Source organism: Paraphaeosphaeria sporulosa (genome assembly GCF_001642045.1).
Source record: "Paraphaeosphaeria sporulosa strain AP3s5-JAC2a unplaced genomic scaffold CC84scaffold_10, whole genome shotgun sequence".
Taxonomy (NCBI): Eukaryota; Fungi; Ascomycota; class Dothideomycetes; order Pleosporales; family Didymosphaeriaceae; genus Paraphaeosphaeria; species Paraphaeosphaeria sporulosa.
This window is the reverse complement of record NW_017253369.1, coordinates 1040393-1062018: the sequence shown is the minus strand read 5'-3', so window position 1 is coordinate 1062018 and position 21626 is coordinate 1040393. Positions and strand designations below refer to the sequence as shown.

The following is a 21626-nucleotide window of genomic DNA, read 5'->3' as shown; positions in this document are numbered from 1 at the left end:
ATGCGTGTCTCTGTTTTCCCTCAAAGCGTGTATAGATAACCAGGGTTGTGCTCACCAAGCTCCTTCGCCTCTTGTTCCGACAACCCTTCGATCCTCCAGTCCTCCTTGCCGGCGAGCTTCCTGCTGTTCGCGTTCCTGAACCAGAAGTACAGGGTTGTGTAGATGCAGAGCCCCAAACACAACAGCCCAATCGTCGCACCGTACCCCGGAAAGTACGTAGGCGCATAGGCACTGCTGAATAAGAATGGAGCAGATACACCGCTAGCATTACCAATAGTTATTTGCATGCCACTTGCGAAAGCGCGCTTCCCGTACCGTGGATTGTTCAGCGAGATCCAGGAGAAGGCGAGACCGGTCGACGTCCACAGCCCGAAGGCAACGATGAAGCAGCCAGCGAAGCTGACGCCAACGCCTTGGTTGATGATGAGTAGGATGTAACCGACCATGCTGACGAGGTACCCTCCGATGATAAAAATGCCACGTTGCTGGATGCGATCGCTGTACCACGCGCAGAAGAGGTAGACACCGGCGCCGGAAACATAAACGGGCACCGTGAGTGCTTGCACAACCTGCCGTGACCAGCCTCCACCAATGCCGTCGATGATGGTAGGCAGGAAGACGCTGAAGCTGTACAGCATCGTCAACCCTGTGAACTGCCCGATAGCAAACGCATACGTCTTCCAATCCTTCGCACCAGCAATGACATCCTCTCTCGTCAGGACCTGCGCATTCCTCGTCTGGCCCACCTCCGCCTCGCGCAGCAGCACCAGATTCGCCCGATCTTCTTCGGTGAGGAACTTCGCTGTCTCGGGGCTGTTGGGCAGCACAAAGGGGACCACCATGGCGGTCAAAACTGTCGGTACGCCGTTGATCATGATGATCCATCGCCAGCCTGACCAGCCCCGTGCGCCGTCCAATTCACCAATCGCATACGCGACGAGGCCCCCGACCGCGCCGGCGATCGCGGAGGTCCCGTAGAACCACGCATTGCGCAACGACAGGCTCTTCTTGTTGTAAAACATGGAGAGGTAGAGGATGACGCCGGGGAATAGTCCGGCTTCGAAGGCACCCAAGAGCAGACGGCAGGCGACGAGGCCGGCGAAGTTCTGAACGAAGGAAGAGAAGGTGGCGATCATGCCCCAGGCGAAAAGGAGGCCGCCGAGGTATCTGGCCGGCTGGAGCCTCTTGATGATTAAATTTGACGGGGTCTCAAAGAGCTGCAAGGGTTAATGAATGCGTTCCGAAGAGACGGATGTGCTTTACGTACACAGTATGTGACAAAGAGAATGCCGACAGCGATCTGATACTGGCTGCCAACGAGACCGAGATCCTCCTCCAGGTGGTAAAGACGAGCATTTCCAATATTGACTAACGATGTCAGTCACAGCATATTGCTAGGTGTAAGGGAACGCACCTCGATCCATGAAGTTCATCAAGTAGACCCAGCATAGCATGGGGATAATTCGCCAGTCGAGTTTCCTCAGGAGTCGTGCTTCCGTCGCCGCATCGACTTCCGGTATCACAGCATTTTCGAGTTCCACTTTCTCATATTGTTGAGGCGGTGTGACAATTTGATTTTCTGCCTTAGTATGCTCGCTCGATTTTCTGCTGTCGGAAGACATGGCGCTGGGGTCAGAGCGAGGTCGTCTTGAATTTAGGCCCAGGGTTCGATTCGGTTGATTCGAGTGTTGCAAAGATATGGGTGCGGTCAGGCGATCTTCCTGAGCCTTATATACATCAAGGGACGGCGCTATGTACCCCACGGGGTATGCCAAACATGCCATGGCTGCGAAGTCTTGGGGCCAGGATTGGGACACCGCTCGAGCGGAAGGCCCAACCTAAGCCTTGGGATTATGGATGACAACATGGATGTTATCAGCTTGCCAATACGGTACTGCGCTTAACAAAGAGAGAGAGATAGCAACAACTCCGGTGGCTCATCTCGCTTCGGGTAACCGTTGAGTCTACCGTCCACATCTTCCGATTCTGAGGAAACAACAATATTCACCTACATCAGGAGCACATTTGCTCTACTCAAAGAAATTGCTTCTGGAGGACGGATCCAACGAACACGTACTTCTTGCTTAGTATTGATGAAAAGCAATCTTCTTCTCCAGATCGATGGCTTGAAGGTACCCGGCTCCCTGGTCTGGGTCAGGGCGCTGTGCACGCACGTGTACGTATGCAAGGCTAATCCTCGCATGTAGCCATGATCTCGTCGTCGACGCTATAGGTGCTATTATGGTTTCAGCCTTGGATATCGCAGAATCCAAGCAGAGGGGTTGCTGGGTATTGCAATGATGTCCACAGTTCGGCAAGCACTGCCGGTACCCTTGTTCAAGGAAATAGTCGTGATTGGTGCTAGGGGATCGGAAAGTCTGCTTGGCTCTTGGACGGATAATGGTGATTTTGGTACTCGAGCTGCTGTCCAAGACGCCATGACCTTGGTTGACGTAGGGATAGCTTTTAGCGCGCTGTGGCGGTGTCGGGCCGCCGGGATGTTCGATGTTCGCACCGCGGCATCCTTCGCCAACATTCCTATCACAACCTACACATTTGCCAGATTTATTCCAGTGAAATCCTCCAAAGAACCGGCCCAACGATGGTGTTCCACGATGCCTCGGAGCTAGGCGCATTCGTGTCCTGCGAGGCATTTTTAGAGGCATTGGGGTGTTTGCACTACACATCTATTAAATCAGCAACGGCGCTGCGTGCTGAGACGTCTTGCCCGGCCATGAGCTTCGTCCCTCAATGACTCCATAGGCCTTTTGGAACAGAGCCAAAGTCTCTCTCTCTCTCTCTCTCTCTCTCTCTCTCTCTCAGACTCCACTTTTGGTTCTCTGTATCGTGATTTCCTCAGGATCGCAATTCGTTATGCCGCAGGCTCTGCCATGCGTTCAAGTGGCTTCTGCCTGCCTCATGAGACTTATTGCGGCGAGAACCGCGCCCCATTCTGCAGCAGCAGCTCCTATGGCACCACACAAATATGACACCAACTACTGTGGTACAAAAGCGGACTGATTCCGTGAGCTTGTCGCCAGACCTACTTGCGTCAATGTTACATAGGATATCTACGATAACAACGGCAAATTTGGCTGCGAAAAGGCGTCACTGGATTTTCCAGAATGATACCAATGGTTGTGCGGAACATGGCCTCATTATTGACGGCAAGTGTTCAAATTGACACAGTTGCAAACGCGCGACAAGCAGAGTACGCTCACCTCTAAAGAAAGCGTTTTAATGGTTCTGACCGATATGCGAGGGCTCTGATACGGCATCATCGTTGCCGAGCATCTCCTCGACTGCGACCGGTACTACCGTTGGAGGTATTATCGGCGTGGTTGCACCGTTAATCCTTCTCGCAGTCGCTTTGCACTCCTTCCGACACAATTTATGGTGGAGCTGCCTAATATGTGATTGTAAGATTGATTTCTAAATTTCTGGTTCAGCAGGCCAATGTCGTGTTTTGTATTGATCAGAATATTGACGAGGACAACGAATCAAAGCGGTAGCCATTTGTCCACAGGAATACATATTTACAGATTCGAAACTTCCGACGCACCGCATTACACACAAATTTCCCTGCGTCTACAAATTATCTTCAAGAGGGCTTAGGCCCTGTGCAGTTCCAAGCCTCGCCTCATACCAAAAACGAAGCCTTTCCACGTTGGGCCTGTCCAGCATCCAGGGAAGGAAGTTGGTCACGTTAGTGTTCTTCTCCTCGAATATGTTTGGAAAATCAGCCGGAGCATCAGTTCTTACAGTCCACCTTTTCCTAGCAAATTGCCATTCGTCGCTGAGGATGTAGTTATGAAGCAACTTTGCTCCCTCGGGATGAGGAGCGTCTTTCAGGATGGCTGCGGTCTGCGGCCACGTGACAAATGGCGCATCAGTCGGTTGTGAGGCGTTTGTGTTGGGACCATGGGCACCGCCGGTGGCGAAGGCAGCGACGTAGGAGGTGTTTGATAAGGCGAGTTGATCCCCGGGTGTGGCGCTTCCCCGTACCCAGGTTGGGTTCTGCGCAACGAGGGCATCGAACCATTCGACACCTAGCTTCTTGACGCTGAGTGGGTGTTAGTGATTTTGTTGGTTTTCTAAAACAAACACTTACACAAGATCGAAAGCGTACAGAACGGCGTCGTCGTCGTTAGGATAAGTGAGTATGAGCTTGTCCTTCAACTCCGGCAAGAGCGCATCGGAAAAATCGGCGAGGCTGCCATTGTATTTGGCAGTGTTCCAGGAAGTGCTCCAGCCAAATATGGAGTAACCGTAGTAGGCGCCTTCAGGATCCTTAAATTCCGATGCGACGTTGACGAAGTCGCTCGGTTTGTAGTTCAGAAGAGCACCCTCCTTCTTCCAACGAGGGTAATCATGCAGCGTCTGAAGAATGATGCTGTCAACATAGACGTTGTTGTTGGCGATTTGGTCATCGAGACGCCCATCGTGGTATTTGGAGAGATCGACGGTGACGTTGAGGGTAATTCCGGGGAAGCGCTCTTCGAAAGCCTTCTTCAAAACATCTTGCTGATTCTTCTCATCACCTCCATGCCAGAGGGTAACGACGCCTCCCTCCTTTATAGCAGCCTGGTAAATCTCGTCAAGGGTGCGATTTTCGCAGCTCGTGCTGAGCGTAGTGGCTGCGAGAGTTGAAAGGGCGAGTGCAATCGATGAACGCATCTTGGATGGATGAACGCTTGGTGCAGGTGAGAGAGGGATCGAAACAGGGACAACACTTTAAATAGGCGCATCTTTCCATTTAATACAATTGTAATGAACATTTCTCGATCCGCTGATCCAGGAAGGTACACGAGCACCCTGAGCCTCACTTGCACAGTAATACACGGAACTCTTCCGCGCTACCCAAAGGTTCGGATGACGTAAGGAGATATCTAGGGTTTCCTGACAAATGCGCACCACATGCACGCAAACGGCTGCGCGCGACCCTCTAGAACGTAGGTGCGTTCCTGAAAATCGGTCCGATCCACTACAATCTGCTACCCCCTCTAGTTAGTCTCGCTACTTCGCCGGCAACATTCATTTCGGCGTGATGCCGGTGAAATGCTTAACAAGTTTATCTTCACTTACATTGCGGCTTTGTGAGCGCGATCGCGTGCTTGCGCACTACTACCTACCTCCTACTGCAGCCCTCTCATGTTATTGTAAAACTTGGCTGCCATTTGGTCAGCCAGCTTCGATAAAAGATATTCGGGCTTATGTTGTTAGGACTGGGATGATGGCGATGGGCTCTCGAAATGATAATGGCCAACTAAGCCACCGTGTTTCATAGAAAGAGACTGGCTGAAGAAATCGGGAATTTGTTCCTCCGGCAGTACACTGCGTAGACAATGTCATCTGGGTGCATAGTGGCTAACACAAAATACTGGACTTCTGAAACACACTCTACTCGGCGCCTGTTGATGCCCTCGGACGTCTGCGACTCGAGTTACTTGCGCTCTCTACGACGACTGTAGTCTAGGGTGTATTTGGGCTACCGAGGCGTGTCGATTAGATATGCCATGGCGAGGTTGGTGCTGTCGCAGTACTCCTCGAGGAGTTCGATCAGCTTCTGCCGCTCCCGTGCGGCTAGGGAGCCCCCGGGGTTGTCGACGAGGTCCTCAACGTATATCGTGGGCTGTACCAGCATCTTCTTCGCCGTCACCTATTGCTTTCTGGAAAAGCCATAAGGCCTGTCCATGACGTGCGGTACCGGCACGCTGTTGCGGTACTGACATGAGAGGTCTCCTCAGATTAAACAGTGCAGAGTCAAACGTGTTCATGGGGAGTAGCACCTCTCGGCAGATGCGCATAATCTCTATGCTCGCTTGGCCATGAAAAAAGCGTAAATATTGGTGGAGAAGAGTTCTTCCATCGCGCAAGGCCACCGCTTGTACTAGAGTGCTACGTGGCTTTGGGCACCGTAAAATTGTTCTAGCCTCTGAAGGCGTATGGAGCAAGGATGTCTTCGCATAGTAGCAGGGGAAGCAGCAGCAGCTGGTCTTAACCCCTTCGACCTGGATGGGGGGACAGAAGAAACCAACACCGAGGATGAATTTGGAAGGAATAGAGAACAGGAGCTGAGGCTTTGGATTGGCATGAGGGTTCCCGAATCAAGTTTTGGGGGGCCGCGGCCCAACTATGCTGTTGGGCACGAAAGAGGGGCTGCTATGGTGAGATACTTGTCATTCGAAGGCGCCGATGCGAGTATTGCCTCTGCAAGTGGCACTTGTCCAGCGGAGGAATTTGCATGCTTACGATATACTAGCTTCGCTAAAACGGCAGTAGGAAAATCTGGATATGAAGGGTCAGCCTTCAATGATGGATGGTCCGGCAAGCAACAGCTGGAGACAGCGACATTACGGGGGACTTTATATAAGTTAACGACCGTCGTGCTGAACACCGTTATAGCGTGTCCATGAGCCCAGAAGATCTTGAAGGATAGCATGGGGTGAATCGGAAAGCTAAACTGAACTCTCGTGACACTGACACTGTGATGAGCGCATAGGTTTTTGTAGAAATCGCACCAAAGAAGCTTGTCCGAAGCTGGATACCTACCGTTAGGCCAGCTCGTACAAGAGCCGAAGAACCTGGGAGGAAGACCAAAACGGGTCGACAGCGTTTCACAGCAACGCCAATGTACATAGGTCGCCAACATACAAACCGTCGATGATCTTTCGCTCGCGCGCCCTGCACGTTTGGCTTCGCCTGCTTTTGATGTTCGCTCAGTTGATGCAAATCTTTTCCCTGCTACCCCGAAAGCGACGACCGCCGTGAGTAAAGACCTCAAGCAGTAATGCGCGTCTATTTTCAATCATCCCTGCAAACGTGCGTTGTTTAGAACCATGAGCCTTCATAATAGTGTACGAGACCGTGTGATGGTTCGAACAAAACAATAACGATAGGACCCCCAGAGGCGTGAAAGGTACTGTGGGCCCCTACTGCCCAACGGCGCGGCGGAACCTTCTTTGCTGGCTGCATGGACTCAGCGGACTGCAGCGACCTCCTACTATACGTACGGCCTTCGTAATGATTGTCGGAAGTCTCACAGTGAGAGGTACGGGGAACGTGTGGGGCGTAAAACCCTGGGGCGCAGTTCCTCGTCCGCGGCTCTCGCGCGAAAACGAACATCCCAGGTCTGATCGACCTCTGGGTCGGGTGCTCGCCAGTACTAGTAATTCTATTAAGACGACTAACGCTAATGCGTCAGTACACCTACTACAATAGTGCCTTGACAAACATTTGGTCTGATATGTTTGAGCAATAGTGGATGCCCAATGTGCGACCAAACGAACTTCTCGTGCGGATAGCTTCCTTTGATGTAGAGCAAGTCACTGAACCAAGCCTCATCCCATGTCCGAAACTGTAAGCTGGACTTTTCGAGAGAGTTATAAGAGAGCCGCTGTTGATCTCAATGAGTCTTGACCGCGCGCTTTTTATTTATTTCTTTTCTATCGTCCATACGTTCACTGAGCATCTGGCCAACCCAATTCGTCATATTCCTGTTACAGGAGGCTGTGCCTTCACTATTTGTTACAGCCATGCGCGCGCCCAATCTCGCTCTCTTCTTATTGAGTTTACTTATTCTTTACACCGTCTCAGCTCCGGTCGAGGATAATTCTGGCGTTACCAATCTTCTCGAAGCTCCCGTTTTTGTGAAAAGTATCCTTCCTGGTAGATCTAGCAGTGACCATGATCAAGCTAGAGGTCTAATGTCCAAGGAGCAAGACATCGGCCCGGATCTCAAGAAGAGAAGGGGAAGCAGCGGTGGAAGTCGTATACGTGCAAAAAGACCAGCCCGCAAGAGGCCTCAGAAGACGAAGGAGAAGAAGAAGTCTGGTCGTAAGACGAAGCCGGCAGAGAAGAAGCCGGCGCAGAGCAAAAAGAAGTCAGGGTGAGTTGGCACTGCACCTTGCACCATATATGCTTATTGTGTCTTCTCCAGCATAAAAAAGCCAAAGACGCCCGCAAACCGTAACCCATCCACGAAGAAGCCTAAGAAGCAAACAAAAGCATGCAAACCAGCGAAAAGTGCCAAAGGAAAGAATGGCAAGCTTAGCGCACGTGCTGGCGAGCCGGTTGATGCAAGCTGCCCCCCTAAGAAAAAGGTCACCAAAACCCGCAACTACCGAATTGCCGAGAAAGCTGCGAAAAAGGCAGGACATAAGGGAGGTCTAGTATTGGGCGAGTCTTACCTTCTTCGTTTCAAGAGCAAACCCGGACTGGTGAACCATCAGGCACTTATTGTTGGCACCGTACAACGCCGAAAAGCCAATCCCGCCGACGGCGCACTTGATTTCGTGGCTAGTTCGTCAGAGCTCGTCAAACCATTGCGTGTTCCAACGGGTCGAATTGCCAAAGCCAAGCAAGAGTGTCTCAAGCTGCATGGTGCAAAATGCAAGCATCGTGGCATTGAACGAGTATACGATTGCAAACAGACACTGGATCGATGGGGAAAGAAGTCCAAGTTCATCTTCAAGGGGAATGCGAATCCTGAATTTGCCGACCCTAAAAAGTTTGTTCAGGCGGGTAAGATGATGCTACAAGGCTGCGTGTACTACGATAGTAGCGATTGAACACCGGACAATGCTGAGAGATCCCAGGCAAAGCAATCCTCGAGAAGGACACCACGTACGACGTGATCTACAACAATTGTAAGTACATTCAACAAAGTAATGCGTCTCCTACTAACATTGGTCAGGTGGAACGCATGCCAGGAAATTGGAGAATGTTGCTCAGCTCAAGAAGGGACAGAACCCTCTTGTAGATATCGAACTTCAGGACCTTGAGAACTTGACACTTGAAGATTCCGAATAGTAGCCCATCTGACGAAAGTTTCAAACCGGAGTGAAGGTATCGAAGAAGTAATCGTGGCGATGCTTCCTTACCTTACTGTATTAGTTGTGTTATCTACCACTTAGGCAAACTAGCCTCTTATTCTCTTCATGTATATATTTAAGCTCGTCTTGTTCTTCGGTCGAACTTGTTTTATGGGATTCAACTGACTCTCCGACCAGACCATTGTATTCAACGTACAAATCCTGAGCCCAGCGGCCTACAAATTCATCACCGGACGTGCCCCACCTTCCAAGCTATTCGACACTTAGACATGCGAGCCTCATGGTATGCCATTCTTCAAGATGTATGAGGAACCTAGCGGCGTCTCTGGTGACTTTGGAATGGTAAAATCATTGGCCAGATCGATGGTGTAAAGGAGGCGGCTGCGCACCTTCCTGTTTACCCGTTTCGCATCGCTAGTGAGTAATTAATTCAAGGCTGGATGTCCAGTCCTTATACAATCATAGCAGCGGCTCATGCGGTTCCAACGATCGATATCGTCAATTCGAAAGGCCCGATGCGAGCTTTCCGCACCAAGCAAGATCTGGAGAAGGACTGTAGTGACTACCATGTAGCCAGTTTCTGAGAACTCCTTTCGCTCACTTCAAATACCCTCGATGGAGACGGCACTATAGCGCAGTTGTAAGGGAGTATTCATTAACGAGCATTGCGAATATATCCGTGCTAAAGAGAGAAAGGGATGCGTGCTACTCTCGCCGTTTTGATGGAAGTATGTCAAAGTCTGTAGCATATATACTTTTATGATATTCACTTCTATGCGACTAAGTGCAACTTCCTTCCTGTGAATCGAGGCTCTGCATGTGCAGAATGAAACATGTCAAGACTAGATAGCTAATCGTGAAGTTCGCGAAACCAAGGCTAATATATAGTACCCATGAAGGAGAATTGCAGCTGCCAGCATACGTTGTTCTGTCAATTAAGAGTTGCTTAGTCTTGTTAGTTAATCGCGTGGCAATCACAGCATAACACATCGTGATAGGTGGTATAAGACTCAGCAGCATTGCCCGCATCTATTTCTCGCAAGTAAGGATTTGCATCGCGTTCATCGTATCATGGAGGGCTCACGACAGTTCCCTAAGCGTCCGCAGTCTGAGATCAAGCACGCCTCACATCGCGCTCCGACATGTGAACACCGTCGCACACGCAGTACTAGAAGCACGCCAGCTGTAAACTCTGCAGGTCAACCTAGTCGCAAAAATTCTACGCGAGATTCACCTCCTCCACCTTCATTTCCCGCGTACGTTGACACAAGCAAACTAAGCCTGGAAGAGCTCACTCACCCAAGCGGTAGTCCAGTGCTCACACGAGACTTCTTGCTTAACGATGAGGAGCCTAAGTCTTTGGCACTTACCCATAAGCTGGAAGATGAAGACGCAATAACAGCGAAAGAACCCCAAAAGATCTGGAAACCTGCGGAGACCAGAGAGAGGGATCAATATAAGCCCACAAAGGACATGTTGCGTGGTGTCCGAGACCGTGGTGAAGAGCCGACCTTTTCTGTTGCAAGACATGTTGCCAGACCTGGCCATATGGAGGAACACCACCTAAGACCAAAGATCGCCGCCATAGGCAAGGACAGAGATGTTCCAGATCTGCGGCCACGGAAGCATTCCGCTGATGACCACACTAACCGGCAGCAAGAAGCGCACAATACTTCCCAGAGCATTCAGATTAGGAGGAAGTCCCTTCCTGTCAACGCAAGACCACTAGGTTCGACTGCGACGACGCTGGAAGCGACACGAGAATGGCTGAACAATCTTGCAGCTGAAGGAACTAAGAAGTGGAGCAACAAGTCGGTGGTCGACACTAGCGAACGATCAGAAGACAGACTGTCCGCTATAACAGATTCCGTGCCCCACTCGCAGTCTGGGTCTGTGAAGACAGCAGTCTCCTCGCCTGGAAGGCCACGGCCCCTGCCAAGTAAATCCAAGCCCTCACAAAGCAACAAGACATTAGCAAAGAAACCTGCCAGCACCAAGCAATCTCGGAATGTAAGACCAGGAACTCCGGGCCCGACTGCACGACCCACATCCCCGCCTCTTCATCGCAACGTGGCAGAGAACCGTAAGCCCCTGGAGAGGCAAGACCAGGACTCCTGGACGCTCTACAACACTTCCTGCTGGACCGAGAAATCATGCCTCAAAGCTCTACTCAAAGGTCCTGTTCTTGAATTCCGAATCGAGCCACATGGCGAGCCATTCCTCGTCGATGTATCGCAGGAGATGCTCAATTATTTTTGCGGAGAAAAGCAAGTGGATCGCCTCATACACGATTACAGTCTTCAACCGGAACAGAGAAGAGAGGAGGATGGCGAAGCAACAATTCTCGTATTCCCGGAGGGTTTGGTCGATGCTACCGCAGTCATGCGTATCATCCGCTATATGCGCCGTTGCTGCATGCGCACCACAACACTCACCAAGCCGCACTTCCAGCTCCATGCTCCACCGTCTCTAGAAGCAAACATTGACACTATTCGCGCTTGTAATATTTTTGGGTTATATGCTGATGCGCGTCGTCTCCAGTACTTCCTCACCGATAAGAGAATTCCGGGTGGTAAATTAACAATGACGGATGTGGAGACCATCTGGGAGGGATATAACGGTGGGCTAAGGGATAGCGCATATACCGATGCCTTGCTGACGCACCTTGTGTACAACGTTCTAGGATCCGATAGTGTTGACCGTGAGGAAGTCATGGTGCTGCTCGAGCAAGAAGAGTTTGCAGGATTGAGAGAACTTCTTAGCATGGAGTTGGGCATCAAGAAGAGGGCAGCCGAGTCGAGAGATATGTTTCAGATGCGGAAGGAGCAGGAACGCCAGGATAAGGCGAATCAAAAGAATGGGAAGGGCAAGCGGCTGAGCAAGCTAGCGGAGCTCCGGGCAAGTAGAGGGCCGATGGTGCAAGGCCGTTTGCTGAAGGTTTTGAGTTACGATGCGCTGTTGGTACCGGACTTGACGGCTGAACTAAGGTACAAGCCGAGACCGGAACTGGAGAGAAGATCAGTGTCGACTCAAGATCTCATCGACAGAAGTGGTGAGAAAGAGTTGGAATCTACCGGAAGTTTGTATCAAAAGGCTTTGAAAGAGATCAAGGGAACTGTTACAGAGACTAAAGAAATGGATGTGATGCTGGAGGGCCTTTCTGAAGTGGAAGAGGAAATCGTGGTTCTGTCGAAAAATACGCCTGAGAGACCGGCGACACCAACACCTCGCGGTCGAAAGCGTGAGATGGGCATTCTAGAAGATAGGCGAGTCATCGATCTGGAAGGTATCCGCCCAATGGGTTTGCGCACGGAATCTGAGCCTAGCGGGGCAGAAACGAGAGCAACAAGGTACCCGATCGCTGACAACGGCTCTGGCGCGAGACCCTTCGGAAGCCAGGTAAAAGCTATGAGTCCTCATGTGGTCGCATATATCCCAGGTACGCGACCAAACGCCACCGTTCAACCCTTACATTCACAGCGAACGCGTGTGTATGCTACATCGAGCTCGTCAACTGGCTTCGAAAGCCACATTGGAAGAACACGACCAGGATCTTCTGTTACAGGTGTAAGCCATGCCCACTCAACAGCTGGGAATCCGTCTGTCTTGAGATCTCGCACAGATCCATGGTGGGGGACTTTGGGAAATTACCTCCCAATAACGAAAAGGAAGAGTAGGACTAAATTGAAGCAAGTGTGGGATGAGCTAAGGCATTTTATATGAGCAGTCAAATCGTAGGCATTCAACGAGAAAATGGGCACTGCTGTGGTGTCGCTTGAGGGAGGTTTCTTGTTCATTTGAAATCTGTGATGCTGTGCGACGAAACGTCACGTAACCATATAGGATGTCACGTGCATGATCTGGACAACCTCTCAAACCGCCTAGAGTTTGTCTTAGTTGGTAGAACCTCGAGGAGAACCGAGGTGGGTGCAACACGTGGACGTCGGAATACAGGAAGACCGACTGCCGATTGGCCGCCTTCCGCGTGGATCCGCCTCCACGATGACGCCTTGAACGCGCCAACCACGATCCACGCGGTAGACCAGCGCCGTATTAGGCAGTTCCGGAGCGTGGAAAATCCCTGTTCGGTCAGGAATCTATACAATACATTTATAGTACAGAAAAATTCATGCGCTAGAGCCGAGCATTCGGCCCGCAGGAATAGGCCAATAAAAGGAGGTAAAATATAGATTTACCTACGCACGGGAATGTAGTCTGGAGCACCTCGCGTGCGCGTAGATTATAGCCATCCACTCACATGCAAGATGCGGAGGATCCTAAGCAAGGGAAATGGACGTAGGGATTTAGCTGTATATAACGTTATTCTGTTCCGTGGAGCCGAAAACGTACCATGGGTAACGTTTCCGGAGGAACCGCACCCGAGTCAGCCGAAATCTACATAGATTTTGAGCCAGATCTACAAAAACTGACTGAACAGGCTCTGATTCGCGTCCCAGACACAGATAACTCGAATTCATCATTTTTCATTCATCAAAGCGTACATACAGTTATGATTGCCGAGACAAGGGCCGCGTGCCGCCATGCGCTGTCATGTGCTGCTACCTGCTCCGTCGCACACCTGGGCACTGTGTTCCTACAATGTGGAAAGCTTGCTAATCAACCTTGGGCAATGCAGTACGAGAACAACTCCTGAGAAGTTCCACTCTCCTTCAAGCTGTAGCTATTTGTCCAATCATCGCGTGGCCTCGTAGACTAACTCCGTAATGCCTCACTTCCACGTTGTCTCGACAGTTGCAGTCGAGCCTGTCGCTGGGACAGTGTATTTCCTATTGTCACCTGACTCGTAGGTCACCGACCCGCTCGACTCAACCCGGATAAACTTATACTCGAAGCTTGTACCTGCTGGGAGGTTGATGGTTGTGGACCAAAGCGGGTTGGAGGAGGTATACTGAGATGCTGAGAGTGCTACAGCCTTCGACGTGTCCCAGCTGCCGAGCTGGGAGATTGAGCCTGCGATCTTGATAGTCTGACCAACGACGGTTGTGGCCTTTTCGTTGAACTTCACAGCTACCGTACCACTTGTCGGTGTTGAAGCTATCGTCGAGGATGTTTTGCTTGCTGTTGCGGTTGCAGTGGTTGCTTGGGTTGAACTTGATGCCGGGTTCGAGCTTCCTGACCCAACAATAGCGATATCGGCACACGTCAAGTACACCTGCGGCGTCTGGAACGAGTTCCACTTGAAAGAAAGCAGCGTGTGATTAGACTTGTAGTTCGGAATCTTGATCTTCGAGCTAACGGTGTAACCTCCGGCAATGCTCGTGTAGCACGAGTTGAGCGGCGCGTTATCCACACCCCGGCACTTGGTGTCCTGGAAGCCTTTGCAGGTGAACCAGTCGTTCCGCCAGCATGCTTGACCGGACGTGCAATCGGCATTGTAGTCGCACGTTTGGCCAGGCACGTCGGTACATTTGAGCTCTCCGGCCCTAAAGCAGTCCTCGGCGGCCTGCTTCTCTGCGTCCGTAGGCAGGTATGATGGATCGAGGAACTTGTCCACCAGAGCTTGGTCCTGGCAGATTCGGTAAGTGAACATTCCTACTCCGTTGTCAGTCATTGCTCGTAATCAATCCATTCCCTCGTTCTGATTCTGAGTCTGCGGACTGATACCAGCTGGAATACGGCATACACGGTTGGGCATAGGAAGAGGAGCTCTTACCTCCATGGTCACCGTTGTTGTCGAGACACCACTGTACATCGACAACATCGCCAGCATTGTATGTGATTACTGGCTGCGATCCCCAGCGTGGACCGGGCTGGTTGTAATCTACGCTAACTCGTGCGTTATATCCGCAAGGTCCACTGCGACCCACTTGAGCAGCATCAAGATCAGGCCATGCAGTGACCGGTTCCAGGATTGTGCATTCAGGGCAAGTGTCTACTCCAGCCTGTCTATCGATTAGTCTGGTTTGATCTTCTCTGCCATACCAAAATACACACCTGGGCGTTTAGTCCCGTCCGACTCATTGGAGAACTAAGATACCCATGGGCATTCACCGAAGTGGCGAAAGCCAAGAGCTTAATGAGCGAAGAGAGCATGTTGTCGAGATAATCGCTTCAATAAAATGAGATGTAGAAGGCTGGAAGGTCGAGCTCTTGCCATACTGACTGTGAATGCGCAGGACTTATAGAGATTTGTGCTCGGTCATCTTTCCTCTTCAGCTACTCAAGGCATGTGGACGCAGTTTCTCCGGATGTCTATAGTGTTCAAGTCCTGGAATCTCATGTTGTTTTCTCGACTTCGACGACCATTGGCCGAATGTCGGCATTCTCGTTTTGGCGGGGGAAGAGCCCGTTTAGCGGGTGAACACAACGCGAGGAGATGATGATCTCAAACCTCCGCCTTCATGATCGCGAACTCAAACATAACGACCCGAAAACCAGGTTCATTGGGTAAGAGTCGGATTTGCTCCAAAAAGATGTGCTGCAAGCATTTCCTATTGGACAAGAGTCGGAACGGATTGGTTCTTGCAGGACAAAGATCACATCACGAGGAACGCATTGGGTTTTCGAGCGGGCCGCTCCTTAATTAATTTGGGCTATACGCGAGTATGCCATGTGCTCAAGGTCCGCGGCTAAGCCCTGGAGGGGTCTAAAACCGGGATTTTGCTGTCACTAGGCCACCTTCTTCGAATCTTACAGCCTTCTAGCGGTGTAGATGATGTAGCGCCTGCAGTTGCGTGCTGCATTGTGCAAGGGGACTTCCCACTGTGCAGATCTCACGGTGGTGAGAGAGTCTGGGGTCTCCATGCCTCGGCTGTTAGCTTTGCCGATCGCGGCATTTGGATCAAATCCGGGGAAGCGCATCATGCATTACGAAGCTAAATCTTTCTACCAAATATTTGCAGTTGCCTATTTTGGTTACTGGACCGCCAAAGGTACGTGTTCTTCTGGTCAGAAGACAAGTACCGCGATGGACTGTCATTGGTGTCCACATGTTTACTGCGCCTTGCCCGAAACGGGGCACCGCGCCAAGGACCACAATCATACTATGGGAGCCAGTGGTGTTAGTGAAACCAGGCCTCACCCGTGGTAATCGATGACCCCGTGGCCGTCGAACAACTCTATAAAGATGACGAAGAGCCTGTTTGACACGAATTTCAACCTTAGGTCTCCTAGCAGGCCTTATCGTTCTTTTCAGATTCAACGAAGATGTTGTTCTTCAACTTGATCATTGCGTTACTTTTTCAAGCCGTATCCCTCGTCTCTGCAGCAGACACGGCGGCATGGAAGTCTAGAAGCATTTACTTTGTCCTGACAGATCGTATCGCTCGCAGCAGCAGCGATACAGGCGGCTCGTCATGTGGCAATTTAGGTAACTACTGTGGGGGCACTGTGAGTTTACGCACGTACCGGACTCGATGTTGAAATACTTATAATATCTGTAGTTCAAAGGTCTTGAATCAAAGCTCGACTACATCAAGGGTGCTGGCTTCGATGCCGTCTGGATCACACCCGTAGTTGCAAGTGAGTTGATTGACACCAGTGTAAGATTAAGCACTGACGGTAGCTACAGACAGTGCAGGCGGATACCATGGCTACTGGGCCCAAGATCTGTACTCAGTCAACGCGAACCTTGGCACTGCTGACGAGCTTAAGAGCCTCGTCAGCACCGCTCATTCAAAGGTACGGTTGGATATCATGATGGAGAGATGGCCAGAATTCTTACTCATTAACATCACAGGGCATCTACGTTATGGTGGACGTCGTGGCAAACCATATGGGCGAAGGTCCAATTGCCGATAACCGTCCGGAACCGCTGAACCAGCAGTCATCGTACCACACTGCTTGCACTATCGACTACTCGAACCAGAACAGCGTCGAAAACTGCGAGATCGCCGATCTTCCAGACGTCGACACCCAGGACTCCAATATTCGCTCATTATACCAGACTTGGATCAAGTGGTTGGTCAATGAGTACTCTTTTGATGGCGTGCGAATCGACACGGTACGTAGCACATGCCGTTGTTGAGAAATCTAGGATAAGTTGCTCACTCTCGACAGGTGAAACACGTCGAAAAAGATTTCTGGACACCCTTCTCGCAAGCCGCCGGTGTGTACTCGATCGGCGAAGTGTTTGACGGCAGCCCTTCGTACGTTGCGGGCTATGCGAACACCATGCCGGGACTTTTGAACTACCCTGTGTATTATCCTTTGAACAACTTCTACCAACAGAAGGGCTCTTCTCAAGCTCTGGTCGACATGATCAACACAGTCAGCTCGTCTTTCCCAGACCCGGCTGCTCTTGGTACCTTCATCGACAACCATGACAACCCTCGGTGGTTGAATCAAAAGAATGACCAGACCCTGCTCAAAAATGCTCTCGCATTTGTCATACTCTCACGAGGCATCCCGATCGTATACTACGGAACCGAACAAGGTTACTCTGGAGGTGCTGATCCTGCCAACCGTGAAGACCTGTGGCGATCAGGCTTCAACACACAAACAAACCTCTACCAGGCCATCGCAAAGCTCAACAGTGCGCGTAAAGCCGCTGGTGGCCTCGCAGGTGATGATCATGTGCACTTGTATGTTACAAGCCAGGCATACGCGTGGAGCCGCGCCAGCGGCAACCTTGTTGTCCTGACGACAAATGGCGGAGGTAGCTACAACGCACAACACTGCTTCAACACCCAAAAGGCCAACGGGAAATGGACGAACACCTACGGCGATGGGGCGACAGTCACCGCCGACGGTAACGGCCAAGTCTGTGTCCAAGTCACCAACGGCGAGCCTGTCATCCTGGTGGCGAGCGCTAAGGACACGGTTATCTCCCCCACGCCAACTACTATGCAGACTATTTCGACTGCGTGTCCGACGTCTGTGTCAGTGACGTTCACGCACAAAGTGACGACTAGTATCGGTGACACTATTCGCATCACTGGAAATACCACCCAGCTTGGAAATTGGACGCCTTCCAGCGGCCCGGCGCTCTCAGCCTCAAGCTACACGTCCAGCAACCCAATTTGGACGATCTCACTGCCACTGACGCCCGGATCGGGGATACAGTATAAGTTCGTGAAGGTTGCGAGTGGAGGAGCCGTGACGTGGGAGAGCGATCCTAACAGGGAGTACACTGTGCCCAAGTGCCAGAGCAGTGCTTCGGTGGCTAGCTCGTGGCAGTGAGAGGGACTTTTAGACGACTGACGGCCGAATAATGATTGTTGAAGGTACATACGACGTACATACAAGTGAGGCGTGTGTGGTCACCACGTTTTGTATTTGATCGATTTCTACTTTTGGCAAACGAAGAACATTTGAACATGATTAGCGTCCTAAATGAAATCTGTACCACCACAATCCTACACTGATTCCCAAATCTGAGTCGTGTTGCGCATACCCTAGGGTTGAATAGGCCTGCGATGGCTGGCGGTCTCGACCCACACGTTTCTGCCCGGTTCCTCCGGATTTCCCAAGATTCCCAGGTTCCATGGTCTCCACTCTGGCATGTGCAGGCCATCATCACATGACGACCCCTCCCGCTTACCATTGTCACGTCCCAAATACGGAGCTGCGCAGTGCGAGTTGTAAGTTCATCGGCGTAATCTGCAGGGCTGCTGCAACTGACTCGGAGGAATCGTAGCGAGGGGATCGCGATACCTAACCGCGGCGGGGAAGTCGCGACCCGCCCCCGGGTTAGTATGTACGAGTCAACCCTGGCCGTCTTACGAGCTAGATGGATTGTTATTTTGCTTCTACCAACGTCCAGATGGAGTTGCAAGTCCATGTACAGCCGAACAATGGCAAAGTGATGCCGATGGGGCGGCAGTCAATGTCGTGCCGCCAGCCAAGCCAAGCGACAGGGCTGAACTTCCGATCCTAGCATGCGCAAAGAGGAGAAACGCATAGGGCGCCTTTAGGCCATCTCCAACTGTACGACGCCGCTCCAAGATGCATGTGCTGAAGCTGTTTGCCCATATCAAGCCATGCCGGAGCCGTCTTCTCGTCCCCTGCGCTGGATAGAATCCTCGAGCATGGCTTCAGCGGAGAACAGCGGTGAGTGCCAACGGTGTGGACCTCCGAGCGCAGGCTTGAGGCTGATGCGCAACAGATCCAAACTCAACAACACAAGATGAATCGAAAGCGCGAGTGCGGCGACGGCAACGCCAGCGGAAAGGGCCTCCGCAATTGCAGTTCGTCACTGCGACCGATCCCTCCGACTTCAAGGGCGAGAAGGCAAAACGAAGCGTGCGTTCCCAGGCCATGATCCAATACCGATACCAGTCGGCAGCGCAGAAGAAGCAGAAGAAGGAGGGAACCCAAGGCAAAGGCGAGCCTGTGCAGACGGCCGAGCGCGTGGTGCCCGTTCCACGGAACGACGAGCCATACGATGCGGAGGACGACGCTCTCTTGTTGCCCAGGCGCGACTCCCACTCCAGTACCGAAGAGTGGTGGAGCACATCGGAGCACGATGCGGATGGTGGTCCCTTGCGGACGCCATACACTACGGCGCTGGCGTCGACACGCCCCTCTAGCCGCGGCAACAGAGTGATGGCTATACCGCTGAACCAAGCTGCGAAGCGCGTAGTCGAATCGGAGGAAGAAAGAGATGCGATACTGCTTCAACTACTGGCCCGGAGAATGGCAGCTTCATGCATTGGGAGCAGCATGGACCCCTTCCTTGTCATACCCAAGTTCAAAACCTCGGAGCTGGACTCGAACAAACTCGTCCGCAACTGCAATCGCGTCTTTGTGTCAAAGCAAACCCTGGCCAGGTGGGTACCCGCCATGCTTGCTCATCCGCATATCCTCCTTAGTTCAACGATCATGTCATCTACGTGGCGAGACATGCTCGATGGTATGAATGCAGAGAGTAGACGCACTATTCTGGTCAAAGCCGAGATCATCACCTGGATCAATGAGCGCCTTCGGCACGCTGATACCATGTGTCGCGACGATACAATCATGGTCATCATCCATCTACTGATGGGTGAGACCTGGAGTTGCAATGAGAAGACACTTGCGATCCACATGTCAGGCATGGCCCGGCTCATGGCCGCTAGAGGGAAACTGGAGCTGCCTCCCACATTCGACACGGTTGGTCTCGCCACTGCGATCGTGTGTGGCCATGTTCCCATCATTTGCGAATCGGCTCCGCTCCCCCAGTTGTGTCGGTTTCAGGCACCCGATTTCCCTGTCGATCCATCGATGGCGCTGCCCGAGTCCCCGCTCTACAGCCCACGCGAGCAAATGTATTCTGTCGTTACCGACCCTGCATGCTCTAAACATACCTACAATCTACTTTGCGACGTGCGAGACTTGACCGATGTATTCCTCGACTACAATGACAATCTGGCAACGATTGTCGACGAGCATGATCACAACCGACTTCGGACTCTCTCAGTCGACTACGATCTCAAAGTGGCCCAGTTTCGCACCAAATTGGCGTCGATGCCTTCCGCTTACACACCTGGCCTCCCGACTTCGAATGATTGGATATACGAAGCATGTCGCATAACAGCGCTGATATACATGTCAGCACTCATCACGGGCGTTCCATTCTCTCAAGCGGCCGATCCTACGCTAAACGCCGTCGTGCGCGAGGCGGCGTCCATCTCCGATGAGGGTTGGCCCACTAAACGCCTTACAGAGTCGCTCTACGAGGTTGTGGAGCGGACCAACACAGGCGATTCATGGAACAACATGGTGGGCGTGTTCTACTGGGTTTGTGTAGTCGGATCGGCCGCAGCGCGCACGTCCGCCATCATCTCCACGAACTCACGCCCGAGTGTACACAGTGAAGCGTACCCAACGTGGGTGAAGCGCTGCCTGACCATGTTCTCGAGCCGCACCCTCGCGCTCATGATCTTCGAGCATCCTCTGCCTCTACTGGTTACCCAGAAGAAGATGCACAAGATACAAGCGTTGGTTGGCAGGAACGCATCGCATCCACGAGTTTTTCAAGAGTATTCATAAGCTTGTTCAGGCGCTTGTCGAAAAGAAGCATTCGCTCGGCGTTTGTCGGATATAAACCTGGGACGGGGATCCACTGGCGGACCTACACCACCAAAAGAAAAAAAAGCTTTGATCCGTAACGAGTGGGGGATGACAATTTTTGTCTTGCTGAGAAACCAAACTATCACCCAGTACCGGCAGGCTGGTTGATGTCAGGTTTCACTTTCGTGGGAGGGCACTTGTTAGGCCGCTAAAATGCCCCAGCTGGGAGCTGTCAGAAAACCAGCGTAAGATTCAATCATTTTCACCCCGCATGCGGAACCCTCATGCAGGCGATCTGGATACGCTGTCGATGTCTATCTGGTGCGTAGACTACGTCAATGGTTTGCGAGGGTGAAACTTTCTCGCGCGACGGCTCGCGGATGCAAATCAGCGTGAACGACAAGCGCATCCCGAGGACCGCCGCGCAGGTAGGCTTTCTTTGGCAGCGGATGCGGGTCCAGAGCGACCACGCGCCATAGCATGCAGGTCGCATGGACAAAGAGATCGGCCGGCTGACGGGTACTCGGAGTCCGGGCCCACTGGCTTCACGTTGCCGAGTTTTCCAAATGCTACTTTACTCATCGAGGAGTTGACATAGAACAAGGGAGAAGGATGCACGTGTTTCTATGTGCGGACGAACGTGCGGGCTTGGTCGTTGTCGGGTCGCTGTCCTGGCCAACGTGAATGTGCGGCCGTTGTCAGTGCTGAAGGTGTTTCTCATTGTTGTGCTGCTTTGTACAGTTGGCGAGCGGTTTCCTCTTGCCCAATCTATCTTCCAGTAACCATCAGTCATACTTGTCAGCCGTCGCGCCCAATCACTTGATGCCTCCGTCATTAGCA

General features: G+C 51.8%; 6 protein-coding genes across 6 annotated transcripts; 3 read left to right on the top strand and 3 right to left on the bottom strand.

The window, feature by feature from the left end:
* Positions 1-17: 17 nt before the first annotated feature.
* Positions 18-1712, bottom strand: CC84DRAFT_1208798 (MFS general substrate transporter; the record flags this gene model as incomplete). The annotated part of the gene is made up of 3 exons (XM_018182184.1): positions 1415-1712; positions 1268-1368; positions 18-1217 (listed from the first exon to the last, which is right to left on the bottom strand). Exons 1-3 carry the CDS (start codon positions 1620-1622, stop codon positions 21-23), a joined length of 1506 nt encoding a protein of 501 aa, XP_018032084.1. The 5' UTR covers positions 1623-1712.
* A 1736-nt stretch (positions 1713-3448) lies between these two features.
* On the bottom strand, positions 3449-4791 carry CC84DRAFT_1127650 (periplasmic binding protein-like II). The gene is made up of 2 exons (XM_018175780.1): positions 4112-4791; positions 3449-4063 (listed from the first exon to the last, which is right to left on the bottom strand). Exons 1-2 carry the CDS (start codon positions 4675-4677, stop codon positions 3589-3591), a joined length of 1041 nt encoding a protein of 346 aa, XP_018032083.1. The 5' UTR covers positions 4678-4791; the 3' UTR covers positions 3449-3588.
* A 2744-nt stretch (positions 4792-7535) lies between these two features.
* CC84DRAFT_1179754 (uncharacterized protein) lies at positions 7536-8811 on the top strand (the record flags this gene model as incomplete). The annotated part of the gene is made up of 4 exons (XM_018180431.1): positions 7536-7888; positions 7940-8523; positions 8598-8648; positions 8696-8811. The coding sequence occupies 4 exons, from the start codon at positions 7536-7538 to the stop codon at positions 8809-8811; spliced, it is 1104 nt and encodes a 367-aa protein (XP_018032082.1).
* A 4520-nt stretch (positions 8812-13331) lies between these two features.
* CC84DRAFT_1262742 (uncharacterized protein) lies at positions 13332-14888 on the bottom strand (the record flags this gene model as incomplete). Its single annotated transcript, XM_018185170.1, has 3 exons — positions 13332-14387; positions 14509-14737; positions 14790-14888. The coding sequence occupies 3 exons, from the start codon at positions 14886-14888 to the stop codon at positions 13564-13566; spliced, it is 1152 nt and encodes a 383-aa protein (XP_018032081.1). The 3' UTR covers positions 13332-13563.
* A 1113-nt stretch (positions 14889-16001) lies between these two features.
* Positions 16002-17975, top strand: CC84DRAFT_1221200 (alpha-amylase; the record flags this gene model as incomplete). The annotated part of the gene is made up of 5 exons (XM_018183242.1): positions 16002-16184; positions 16238-16316; positions 16366-16475; positions 16534-16797; positions 16854-17975. The coding sequence occupies 5 exons, from the start codon at positions 16002-16004 to the stop codon at positions 17973-17975; spliced, it is 1758 nt and encodes a 585-aa protein (XP_018032080.1).
* Positions 17976-18775: 800 nt separating this feature from the next.
* On the top strand, positions 18776-20765 carry CC84DRAFT_1221199 (uncharacterized protein; the record flags this gene model as incomplete). Its single annotated transcript, XM_018183241.1, has 2 exons — positions 18776-18845; positions 18901-20765. 2 exons carry the CDS (start codon positions 18776-18778, stop codon positions 20763-20765), a joined length of 1935 nt encoding a protein of 644 aa, XP_018032079.1.
* Positions 20766-21626: the final 861 nt, after the last annotated feature.

Bases quoted from the DNA above. Each gene is read 5' to 3' on its own strand.
- CC84DRAFT_1127650 (XM_018175780.1), bottom strand. From the start codon at position 4,677: ATGCGTTCATCGATTGCACTCGCCCTTTCAACTCTCGCAGCCACTACG. The intron at 4,064-4,111 runs GTAAGTGTTTGT...ACACCCACTCAG, and splicing joins CTGTACGCTTTCGATCTTGT to CGTCAAGAAGCTAGGTGTCG.